At 51.4% G+C, this 11,328-nt stretch overlaps 5 protein-coding genes across 5 annotated transcripts; 3 read left to right on the top strand and 2 right to left on the bottom strand.

Annotated features, from left to right (window-relative positions):
• Positions 1-183: 183 nt before the first annotated feature.
• Positions 184-2,148, top strand: N7446_007167 (uncharacterized protein; the record flags this gene model as incomplete). The annotated part of the gene is made up of 1 exon (XM_058515913.1): positions 184-2,148. One exon carries the CDS (start codon positions 184-186, stop codon positions 2,146-2,148), a length of 1,965 nt encoding a protein of 654 aa, XP_058373091.1.
• Positions 2,149-2,337: 189 nt separating this feature from the next.
• Positions 2,338-3,595, top strand: N7446_007166 (BSD domain-containing protein; the record flags this gene model as incomplete). Its single annotated transcript, XM_058515912.1, has 2 exons — positions 2,338-3,250; positions 3,312-3,595. 2 exons carry the CDS (start codon positions 2,338-2,340, stop codon positions 3,593-3,595), a joined length of 1,197 nt encoding a protein of 398 aa, XP_058373090.1.
• A 1,294-nt stretch (positions 3,596-4,889) lies between these two features.
• Positions 4,890-7,311, bottom strand: N7446_007165 (RanGTP-binding protein; the record flags this gene model as incomplete). Its single annotated transcript, XM_058515911.1, has 6 exons — positions 7,081-7,311; positions 6,993-7,024; positions 6,880-6,937; positions 6,758-6,823; positions 6,628-6,704; positions 4,890-6,582 (listed from the first exon to the last, which is right to left on the bottom strand). Exons 1-6 carry the CDS (start codon positions 7,099-7,101, stop codon positions 4,890-4,892), a joined length of 1,947 nt encoding a protein of 648 aa, XP_058373089.1. The 5' UTR covers positions 7,102-7,311.
• Positions 7,312-7,502: 191 nt separating this feature from the next.
• Positions 7,503-9,799, top strand: N7446_007164 (translation termination factor GTPase eRF3; the record flags this gene model as incomplete). Its single annotated transcript, XM_058515910.1, has 3 exons — positions 7,503-8,769; positions 8,830-9,626; positions 9,707-9,799. The coding sequence occupies 3 exons, from the start codon at positions 7,503-7,505 to the stop codon at positions 9,797-9,799; spliced, it is 2,157 nt and encodes a 718-aa protein (XP_058373088.1).
• A 413-nt stretch (positions 9,800-10,212) lies between these two features.
• Positions 10,213-10,779, bottom strand: N7446_007163 (pre-rRNA-processing TSR2 family protein; the record flags this gene model as incomplete). Its single annotated transcript, XM_058515909.1, has 1 exon — positions 10,213-10,779. One exon carries the CDS (start codon positions 10,777-10,779, stop codon positions 10,213-10,215), a length of 567 nt encoding a protein of 188 aa, XP_058373087.1.
• Positions 10,780-11,328: the final 549 nt, after the last annotated feature.

Below are 11,328 nucleotides of genomic sequence, written 5' to 3'. Positions count from 1 at the left end.
ACTTTGTGTAAATAAGATCATTGAAGTAGAATCTGGACTGTAGCATATAGTACGCACGGACCAGGTCGATATTAGCGACGCGTCGACGCGTCCCGCCTCAGGCAACCGTTGCCTAACGTCATGAGCAATTTTTGCGGATAACCACACTCCAATGTTCCCCTTGGACCCGTTCCTTGAGCTGCGATGAAAGAACAGCACAAATCTAGCAAGACACGAGAGAAGCCCCCAACCCAGTTCCGTGCGCCGAGGAGGCCCAGTCCGGCAGGCCCTTCGACAACAAAGTCAAATGGCACCACCGCGAAACGAGAACGGTCGCCAGAATCGTCGGCATCATCGAGAGCTAATAAACGAACTTCGCTGCCGAGCCTAGGGGCTCAACCCACACTCACGCAGATCGACTTTGTGACGCAGGCCACAGCGTCGGATGACGATCAATTCGACTACATTGATGCATACCGTGACACTACGCAAACCACAATTAAGCAACCTCAACTAGAGGATGGTTCTGACAAGGATGCCGATTTTCTTCCACCACAACCTGCCCGGTCAGCTCGTATTACGAAATTTAAGATGAGTGAACGAGAACATGACTCAAGTGAACGTCCCCCAAAGCGAAGGACCTCCGGCATGGGTACCCGAGACACAGAACCAAGGAATGGGCCAAGAAGAAGTGCAACACCAAGGGCGAGTGTCGGTCGTAAAGGCGGCCGAAAATCTTTGGAGAAGTCGACAGGGAAGCGGGATAAGACCTTGACTCAGATGGATTTTGTGCGCCGTTACATTACTATCGAGGACGACGACGATGTGAATATGGGATATATTCAGCCCACAGGGAAGAAGCCCATAATTAGTGAGACAGAAGCAGGCCCGGCCGAGGAGAATGAATCACAATCTGCGAAGCTCCTCAACTCTGCGAAACGAAATCGCAGAGTGTTCGAAGAGGAGCTGGATCTCTCAACAGGGGAACCTATTTCTCAGCCCAAAGATACGCAAGTCTCCAATACAGGAAGTGAAAATGCGGGTGACCTGGTATCTGCAGCACCAGTGACGCCACAAAAGCCTCGGAGACGTGAGATTCCTTCGTCGCAGTCCCCGGAGAGCCCTGGTCTAGTAATGATAACATCATCTCAATTTCGAGGTGCCACCCACTCGCCTTCCAAACAGAGGCCATTGGTCCTAAATCAGCCTATACGACCTATCAAAGAAGAATCCCCAGAGCCTCGGCGGATCGACGAGGACTCGCAAAACCCGAGGGATGACTCCTTACGAACAACTACCAACTCGTCGAACACCCAGAGCCTTTTAAATAAGAACATACCTCACCCAGCTGAGCATTATCCTTCATCTGCACCTCCAACTGACTCGGCATCTGAGTACCAACCCTCCGAAGCAAACGAAGACTCGAAGAACGGAGCTCGAAAAAGAGAACGGACAGTCGTTTATGAGACGGATGCAGATACAGACTACGGGGAGTCCGAGGATGGAATTTCGAACAGAGATTCCCTTACGCCATCCCCGAAGAAAACACGAGCCATCGGTTCGCAGGCCACACAGAATATCCCGGAGTCGCCCAAGGATGATTCCCAGGTGCTACCTCTGCCGGATGTGCGATCTATCCCTGGCTCCGAACATCACCCTAGTGATGACGCTCCTCCATCCGAGCCTCCTATGTCAGATGCTTCAGCATATTATCATAGAATGCATGCAGCGACACAGTTTCCACATGAGCCAATTCCAACTCTCAACACCCAGAAGTTGGCTGAACTCTTCCCTCAGGAGGACAGCACTCAGACCTCCAAGTTGGAACCATGCAAACCTTCTTCTCAGATGCCACGGCCGGGGCCCTTTCAACAAACACAAACACAAAGCCAGGGAGATAAAGAATCAACTGAAATGGTTCCCGAGTCATCTCCCAGAGAAAGGGAGTCTCAGACCGAGGCTGGTGAGACTCCATTCCAACGACCTCGCCCTCCAGACTCAGTGGTTCAAGTCGAATCATCACAGGCGGCGGATCATAATTGGCCAGGTCGGGTACTATCTCGAAGCCAGCTTCTCACCTCGAGTGTGATGGAGAGTATTCCGCTACCGAACTTTTGGATGGGGAGTCAGGACAGTGTAGGAGAACCGTACAGCTTACCTGAAGGATGATATCGATACCTAATGAATTATGAATATGTATTTTAAACATTTATATCGAAGAACTGAAGCGCCAAGACGGAGAGTAGTCTAAATGTTTTAATGTTTTGCAATGTTGATCCCAAGCGGGGCGGTGGACGAACGCGGAGATACTGCAACCCAGTTTGTTTCGAACTTCACTTCTTGCATCCCACCACAACCATGGATATCGCCTACGATCACATTCAAGAAGAGGCCTTCTCCAACAAAGAAGAAACCTCTACCGACTCTAAATCCCAAGAGCCCAATGTCAACCTCAACGACGAGCTACAGGAAACCTTCCGCGCTTTCTCCGCCAGTCCGTGGGGTTCCCGAATCGGCGGACTCTGGGACAACGTACGCAAGCAGGGCGAAACATACTATGAAGGTGCTCGCCAGGAGTACGCCGCTGCCAGTGAGGAAGCTGTGAAGGGACTTTCAGACCTCAAGGAAACAATCGTCGACCGGACAAAGGGGCTGTCTCTCAGCACAGCTACTCTGACGGGCAGTGGCGAGGGACAGACCGATGAGACCACCACACCCAAGGATTTGACGGATGGCGAATCTCAGGAGAAGGGAGCCGAAGGCGCAGGCGCCAGCGGAGAGAGTTTCATCTCCCGGTTCAAGGCCGAAGCCGCCCGGCGGCTAAAGGAGATTGAGAAAGCCGAAGAAGCAGCCGACGAAGCGATTATGCGATTTGGAATGAACATCAGCCAGAAGCTGCGCGAGGCAGTTAGCATTGTCCCGCCCGAAACCGATGAGTCAGGCAAGCTTCTTTTCGAGAGCAAGGATGCTGAAGGCAAGCGGGTCATTCACGCCACCCGGTTTGAGGCTCAACTGCACGTTATCCACTCGAACCTGGAAAGCTTCACCAAGGACCCAGTCAGTGATGAATGGCCTGCTTTCAAAAAGGAATTCAATGTTGAGAGCAAGACCGATGAGATCGCCGCCGACTTGGAGAAATACCCCGAGCTTCGTTCCGCCATGGAGAAGCTCGTGCCGGAACAGGTGGAATACGCGGAGTTCTGGGTTCGTTACTACTTCTTGCGTCTCGTCGTTGAGACCGAGGAGAAGAAGCGCAAGGAGCTTCTGAAAGGTATATTGGCTCTATGATTGTCGCGTCTGTCTTCCAATGCTAATAACCAACTTATCCATAGGCGCCAACGCCGAAGACGAGGAAGAAGTTGGCTGGGATGATGATTCCGACTCCGAGTCCCAGTCTCCCTCTACTCCTCAGGTTCGTCCCGGCAACCAGACTCTCACCCCCAAGGCGGATATGCCGAAAGCCGAGCCTCGCCGGTCAAACGATCAAAACTCCCAGGCCGACAGTGAATCCAGCTACGACGTTGTCAGCGGCGCCGCTAGCCGGACACCTGGAAGCCCCAAGGAAAAGAATGCAGCCGATGCGAAGGCAGAGGAGAGTGACGAGGACTGGGAGTAAATTCAGCAAGAGAACACAATTGATCTCGCGGGACGCCTGTCTATACTATATAGCCCCCGAGCGCATTCTTGCTGTCGGCCAACCCGGGCACGGCTAACTACTTGCTCATCACATTTTGCTTTGTTCGGAGTTTAGGAATGTCGGTTTTTATTGTCTTTTATATTTGGCGTTTCGGACACTTCTCTTCTATTCCCAACTCCGTTATTCGTGACTTGCCTTCAGCGATTGATCTCTGAATATGCACATCATTCCTCTTTACATATTCCGACAACTTACCTAGGTCTCTCCACGTACCATAACTCCTCGGATGGGGGTTTCTACCTTAGCTACCACCGCTTTTATGAAGGTTATACATATAGTTAGGCGCATTCCGGCCTTAAACCCACTGAGCTCATTAGACACCTATTAAGCACTTAATCCACTCTTAGTCCACACTCATAGATAGGACGCAGCGATCCCCGGCATCAACCGTAAAGATCCTCATATCCTACGTATGAATGAACGTTAACCCCTAATTCCATACTTTGCCTTCAACTCATTTAACCAGCTTAATGTATACCTCCTTGGCGTCTTCCTGTGACATTCCCTTGACCTGATCCCATGCAAGCCACTTAGATTTTCCCTTTAGCGGATATTTCGGTATTAGTGGAGATTCGACGACAGCGAAATGAGGGCAATACCTGCATATTGAAAAATCCTGGCTTAGGTGTTGTGTTGTCAACTTCTGTGGCCTGTTTATAGAACCCATCAACCTTTGTAACCAGGAAACATCAATAACTGCTCCTAGACCCCATGGAGGAATACGGATGATAAATTACCTGTCACAGTTCCTCTTGGCTTGGGTTTGCCTTGATCTTTTCACGTCTTCAGCAGCTTGGTTGAATACTTCTTCAACGGTGGCCATGGTGGTAGGGGTAGATTGAAATGCGGAAGAGTGTGCACTCGAGGTTATTGTCGCTGCTAAATACCTGACCGCAAGGATGCCCCGCTATTTCGGGGGTATATGACTGATTGTTCAGAAATGCGACTCATTTTGAAGTGAGCAAAAAAGAAGCGACGGCTGAGCAACGGAAGGTGAGAATTGGCGGAAGTCCAGTACCTGGGTAGTTCTGTCCTAAGGATGATTACGGTATCGTTTGCCAAGCAGACTTGCGAGTTAAGATCTAATGTATCATCTGAATAAAGAATGAATTGAGTGATGCGCCCGCTATCTCATGGTCTATCATAATCATTATATGTGCTCCGTACAGGGGCATGTTAACTTAATTCTTGATTCGTACAGTACAAACACCAATCATTCCGCCGTCCCAGACCCCGGATCTCCCTCTATCGGCGATCCCTTCTTACCAAGAGACGACTGGGAATATGCCGGCGTCATACCACGCAGACCACTGGGACGAACACCAGGCGAACCCTTTCGCACGGGAGTCTCTGGTGTCCCCTCTCTTGAACGAAGATGGAGGCCCTGCTCTCTGCCCGTAGGCGAGTAAGGTTCAGCTCCATCACGGGCATAGCCATAGGGACTACCAGCCTCCCAGCCATACTGATAATCTTCACCACGATGCTTGACAGGGCTTTCGTTGTAAGGATCCCAACCAACGCGGCGGCGGGCTTCATTACGGAGGCGTTGGCGGTGCTGTTCGTCGCCTCCGGCGCCTGTTGTGGAGGATTCTTCCAGGAAGAAGTTGAGGAGTTCGTCGCTGATGGAGAGGTGGGATTGTTGCTGGAATTGCTGGAGGGAGGTCAGGCGGAGGAGAGTTTCCAGGAGGGAGAGGGAGGTGCGGATGTTTTCAAAGTGAGGGTTTGTGACTGTGGTTGTTCCTGTGGCTGATGGCGATGTGTATCTTTGGCGGGAAGGAGAGGGGGATGAGTGGCTCTGGTCATTGATTGATAGCTTGGACATCATATTTGGGTCGATTGAGGGCCCGTTTGTAGAGTCAGTGTTTTCGGCTTCCGATTCGGTATCAGAGGATTCATCCTCGTTGTAGACTTCGAATGCGATCCATTCTGGATCCAGTCCAGGTGGCAGGCGCCATTCCTCGGGTATGGAGTCTTGATGGAGAGAAGTGAAGCTCTCGTTTGCTGACTCACTTTCTCCATTCAATTGTGCATCGAGTAGGGCTTGCTCCTCGTCCTCTGGTTCTTCATCGGATTCAGCTGGAGGGTACTCGTCCTCTACCTCCTCCCGTTCCATCATGCGGCGCGGGGGAAGAGCATTCAAGTCACGCTTCAGAAGGAGTATTGGGTTGTTCGTCTCGCCTTCGGTGCTGATGTTGAGGATTCTACCAGTATCGGCATAAAAGATCTTGGAAATTTGATGAATAGGCAAAATTTCCCGGATTCCAGCTTGGGAAATGCCCTCGTAGTTCTGGGGCTGTGGATCATCCTCGTCAAAGGTGTGCACTCTACCATCTTCGAGGTCTTCAATTATGAGGACTTGGTATATGTATTCGTCAGCTCCGGCCGGCCCAGGGAGTTTTGCTCGTTTGCCTCCTTCTGGAGATTGCAATGAATCTATTGGAACACGCCGCAGTTTCAATCGTGCCTTGTGCATGACTTCTTTCCATGTCGCTTCACGGACAGATTCTTCGTCGTGAGGTCGTAGATGGCTGGCAAATAGCATGTACATTGACAGGGTGAATGTCGGTCCAACTTGTACTGCCTGCGACGAAGACATCGAGTACTGTGTGTCCCCTGCAGTGAGAAATGTGCTCGCCTGAAGAAGTCGGGAAGGTGAAACTGTTGCCGGCAAGTTTGTCGACAGCTTGGCCCCGGATGTAGTGATTGCCAGATTCATGAGTGGCACCGCATCCTCAATCCGAGCTAACAGCTTCTTGATGTCCTTGACGATGAACTTGATCTCTGCTTCGCTCTGTGCACGATCTTTGGGCTTAGCCCCTTTCGAATCAATTCTTCCGATGCGGCGGCCTTTGCTAGACGTTGTCCCAGAGCCTGGATGTCCCATCGTAGAGATTTGGTGAGGGCGACTGCAGATTCAAGTGAAGTATTTCCTCTAGCAGCACTAGAAATACTGTGAGCTTTCTTGCAACCCAGAACAGCGTTGGGCAACCCACATCAACTCAATCATGTCGATAGATGGAGAGATAACCTAGGAAAAGTTCAGCCTCGAACTTCTGGCTCTCACTGACGGACTGTACAAACCTGTATTTTGCTCTCTAGACGTTGCTGCAGCGAAAGCAGCTCATCTCGGTCTTCGCTACTGACATTCTAGCCAAGCAAAAGCAATTAGCGGACACTTCTCCATAACTGAAAACAAGACTTACCTTCAGCAAGCGCGACGACTGGCGCATCGCATAGCTCGCCGTAATCGCAATCCCCGAGCTGCATAGACATTGTCAGAATTGAGACGCATGTTCATCGTGAAGTTCCAGCATACCGAATCGCATAATTCATTGCTTGCCGGGTAAGCTGGAATGCATGGATCAGCTGCCTGCCCGCGCTTGATTGGGCAGAATATGACGTACCCCGGTAAGAAATGTATCCATCCTGAGTCACTTCGAAGCCCAACTTTGAGGATTGAATGAGGCTGAGCAGTAGGGGGTCGACTGGAAAGTACCAGGTTATCGATAAGATAGTTGAAAGCCCAAAGAAAGAAGATGAGCGTGAACTCCACAATGACGCGCGCTTAAAGAGTCATGGCTGGGTTGGGAATTCAGGCAATGACAGATTCAAAGGAAATTAAATATCAACACTTGCATTCACTGTCCTTAACATCGGAGGAAAAACAACTTGATATAAACATATCACGTGGAAGCATCGCGGGGTCTTAGTCAGCCGTGCAAAATCAAAAGCCCGTGGACCCCTCAGTCTTTATTGACACAACCTATTTCTAACCGGTTTTGGTTGCGCATTTTCGTGTTTCTGATTCTATTCTGAGTCGTCTACGATGTCGAACCAAACCCCCGAATCCTGGGAGGATGAGCTCGCCAGGCAGGCCGAGGGCGTCAACCTGAACGCACAATCCCGCCCTCAACCCCAAGCGCCCTCATTCCAGCCCGGCGCTGCCTCTTTCACCCCCGGAGCCTCTGCCTTCGTTCCTGGCCAGCAGTACCAGCAGTATGGTGGCTACCCCTATGGCCAGTATGGTCAACAGCAAGCCTACGGCGGCTACACCCAGCAGGCCCAGCAGGCCTATGGCCAGTACAACGCTTACGCCCAACAGCCCGGAGGATTCAACCAGTACAACAATGGCCAGCAGCAATATGGTGGGTACCAGCAGCAGCCTCGCCAGAACGCACCTGTAGCCCAGCAGCAACCCCAGCAGGCCGCAGCTCCCGCTCCCAAGCCCGCATCCGCCGCCCCGCCAAAGGCTAAGGTCCTCTCCATTGGTGCCACCTCCTCCAGCTCTGCCCCTAAGACCAAGGTTCTTTCCATTGGTACACCTACTCCTGCTGCCAAGCCCGCCAACGAGACTCAGTCCAAGGGTGACACCAAGGGTCCTGCGGCTGCTGAAGCAGGCGCCAAGGTCGCCGCCACCAAGTCCCTCGATAAGTCCGATAAGGCTGCCGCTACCAGCGGCAAGTCTTCGCCCACACCCTCCTCCGGCCGCTCCAGCCCTGGACGCTCCAGCCCAGCCCGTGGCGAGTCCGCCAAGCAAGCCCGTGAGGCCAACGCCGTCGCCAAGTCGCAGCAGGCCGATGTTGATGAGGCTACCCTGAAGGAAATCTACGGTGAGAAGAGAGAGCACGTCAACGTCGTGTTCATTGGTCACGTCGATGCTGGCAAGTCCACCCTAGGAGGTTCCCTTTTGGCTGCTACCGGCATGGTCGATGAGCGTACACTGGAGAAGTACAAGAGGGAAGCTAAGGATGCTGGTCGTGAGACCTGGTATCTCTCGTGGGCTTTGGATCTGACCAATGAGGAACGCGCAAAGGGTAAGACCGTCGAGGTCGGCCGCGCTTTCTTTAAGGTCACAATTCCCTCCGACGATGGCCCCATCGAGCGTCAATTCTCTATTCTCGATGCCCCCGGTCATAAGTCTTACGTTCCCCACATGATTGGTGGAGCTTCCCAGGCCGATCTCGGCTGTTTGGTTATCTCGGCCCGTAAGGGTGAGTACGAGACCGGTTTCGAGAAGGGTGGTCAGACCCGCGAGCACGCCCTTCTTGCTCGCAACACTGGTGTTGAGAAGCTTGTGATTGTAGTAAACAAGAGTACGTATTCTTCCTGTCTGTCTTTTGGGATTTTGAGGCACATACTAACAACACGGATAGTGGATGACCCAAGTGTCGAATGGCGCAAGGAGCGTTTCGATGAGTGCACGGTTAAGGTCATGAAGTTCTTGGAAGCCCTTGGCTACAAGAAGTCCGACATCTTCTGCATGCCCATCTCCGCTCAGCGCACCCTCGGTATCAAGGACCGCATCCCCAAGGACATCTGCCCCTGGTACGATGGTCCTTCTCTCCTCGAATTCCTGACCGACTTCAAGCTCCCCGAGCGTAAGATCAACGCTCCCTTCATGATGCCCATCAGTGCGAAGTACCGTGACATGGGTACCATGGCAGAGGGTCGTATTGAATCCGGTATCATTAAGAAGAGCGGCAACTACCTCATGATGCCTAACCGCGAAGAGGTCTACGTTACTGCTCTGTACGGTGAGACCGAAGAGGAAATCCCGACTGCCAAGGTTGGTGATCAGGTTCGCCTCCGTCTCCGTGGTATCGAAGAAGAGGACTTCTTCCCTGGTTTCGTGCTATGCTCTCCCAAGCGCCCCGTCCACTGTGTCTCTGCTTTCGAGGCCAAGATCCGTATCTTGGACTTGAAGAGTATTCTCACCGCCGGTTTCAACTGTGTGCTTCACGTACACTCTGCTGTTGAGGAGGTTACTTTCGCCTCTCTGCTTCACAAGCTCGAGCCCGGTACCGGCCGTAAGAGCAAGCGCCCTCCTCAGTTCGCCAACAAGGGCCAGACTATTATTGCCCGACTCGAAGTTACCAGCACAGCTGGTGCTGTTTGCGTGGAGCCTTTCAGCGAATACCCCCAGCTGGGACGCTTTACACTTCGTGACCAGGTATGTATCCTCATTTATTCCTTCAAGAGAAAGAGAAAAAGGAAACAGAAACAGTGAAACATCAACTAACAATATATTAGGGTCAAACCATTGCTATTGGTATGATCACCAAGCTCATCACCGCCGAGACCGAGGCCGCCGATGCCGCCGCCACCGCCGCTGCCGCCGAGTAAAGGCTTCCTACCGAGAACGCCTGGATTTCCACATTTTCAAAAGTGCAGTGAGCACCTAAAAAAGCGATGCGGTGTTGTGCTTGCGAGAAACTCTGAAAAGGGGGTATGGGTGGGCAGAGGTCGCAATGATACCACAGACAGTCCACCTCAACTGACGATGATGAACATTTCCTTTCTATATTACGCCATAGACTTTGGTTTATCTATGAATCTAAGCGGTTGAACCGTGTATGGATCCAGGATATACCTGTAATTCCTACCATTATGGATGTAGCTCAAGCAACCTGTATGACGAGAAATCATGGTTCATCAATGCATCTATCTAAAGGAAAATAATGTATCATCCATCCTATGCGGGTTTCTCCCAGGACACAACGAAAGAAATGCAGACATATCTAGTAACAAGCCCAAATTTACCGCCTCTTTCCAACAACTTTAGTAAACCCGTCATCGTCAATCTCAGGCTCAACCCTCTCCCTAGGAGCCCGCACCAAAGACGGCGCATCATCCATGTCAACATCGCCCTCCTCACTCTCATCATCATCAGTCTCCTGATCCTCATCCTGGGCCTCAACCTTCTGGAACTGACCAGCAGCAGACTTCGACTGACTCTTCTTCTGCCACGCCTCCCACATCTGCTGAACAGGGGCGAAATCCCCACGATCCGTGTGCGTCTTCAACTCCATAATCTGATCTGCAACATTCCCAGCACTCTCATCATCCACAACGACATCAAACTCGTCGTTCATCACCTGGATCAGAACGTCCTCCAGATCCATGGCGTCCGTCTCAGGTCGCTCGGTGAACATCTCTGAGATCGCGCCGCATAGCCAGTCCCGCTTGTCGCCTGAGGTTGGGCCGCCCCAGTTCGATTGCACGGCTAGTGAGAGTGCTGGCCAATTGTTGAGTGAGAGGGTGATGGCGAGGTCGAGGTAGGAGGCGGCGTCTGTGGCCGGGGGTGCTGTAGATGTGGGTTCCATTGTAGATGATGTTTTGTGGTATTTTCAGGACTTGAGTGGCTTTGCGATTTCTTTTTTGGAGGTTTGCGATTGATACCCCCGCGGTCGTGGTGGAGGGGTTGTCTTTTACGTGTGGCTTCCACAAATGGGACTCAGGTGGCACCAGGTTGCAAATTTAAAAATGGAATTTTTTTCAATTCTCCACGCTCGGAGTTCGGATTGAAATGTAATTGAGGTATTGCTGTTGAAGTTCTGCTGATGCTATGAAATTTTTATTTTTGCGATTAGATATGATAAGGTCATGTGACTGATACTCGGGATAGTTTGCACTTAAAGAGACACCATATTGGATTGTGGCATATTGATTTATCTAAGCCATGAGTTAGTTTAGGTTCCAAATATTAAAAAGTACAGCGATGTGTGTAAAAAACAGAACAATATAAAAAAAGATAAAAAACCAAAAAAGAAACTCCGATAGGGGGAATCGAACCCCCGGCTGTCGTGTGAGAGACGACGATGTTAGCCACTACACCATATCGGAGGGGGACTGCGAATTACCCTCTTAGGTTT

This window comes from Penicillium canescens (genome assembly GCF_028828765.1).
Source record: "Penicillium canescens strain IBT 15451 chromosome Unknown utg000004l_segment0_segment0, whole genome shotgun sequence".
Classification (NCBI taxonomy): domain Eukaryota; kingdom Fungi; phylum Ascomycota; class Eurotiomycetes; order Eurotiales; family Aspergillaceae; genus Penicillium; species Penicillium canescens.
This window is presented reverse-complemented; position numbering and strand designations above follow the sequence as displayed.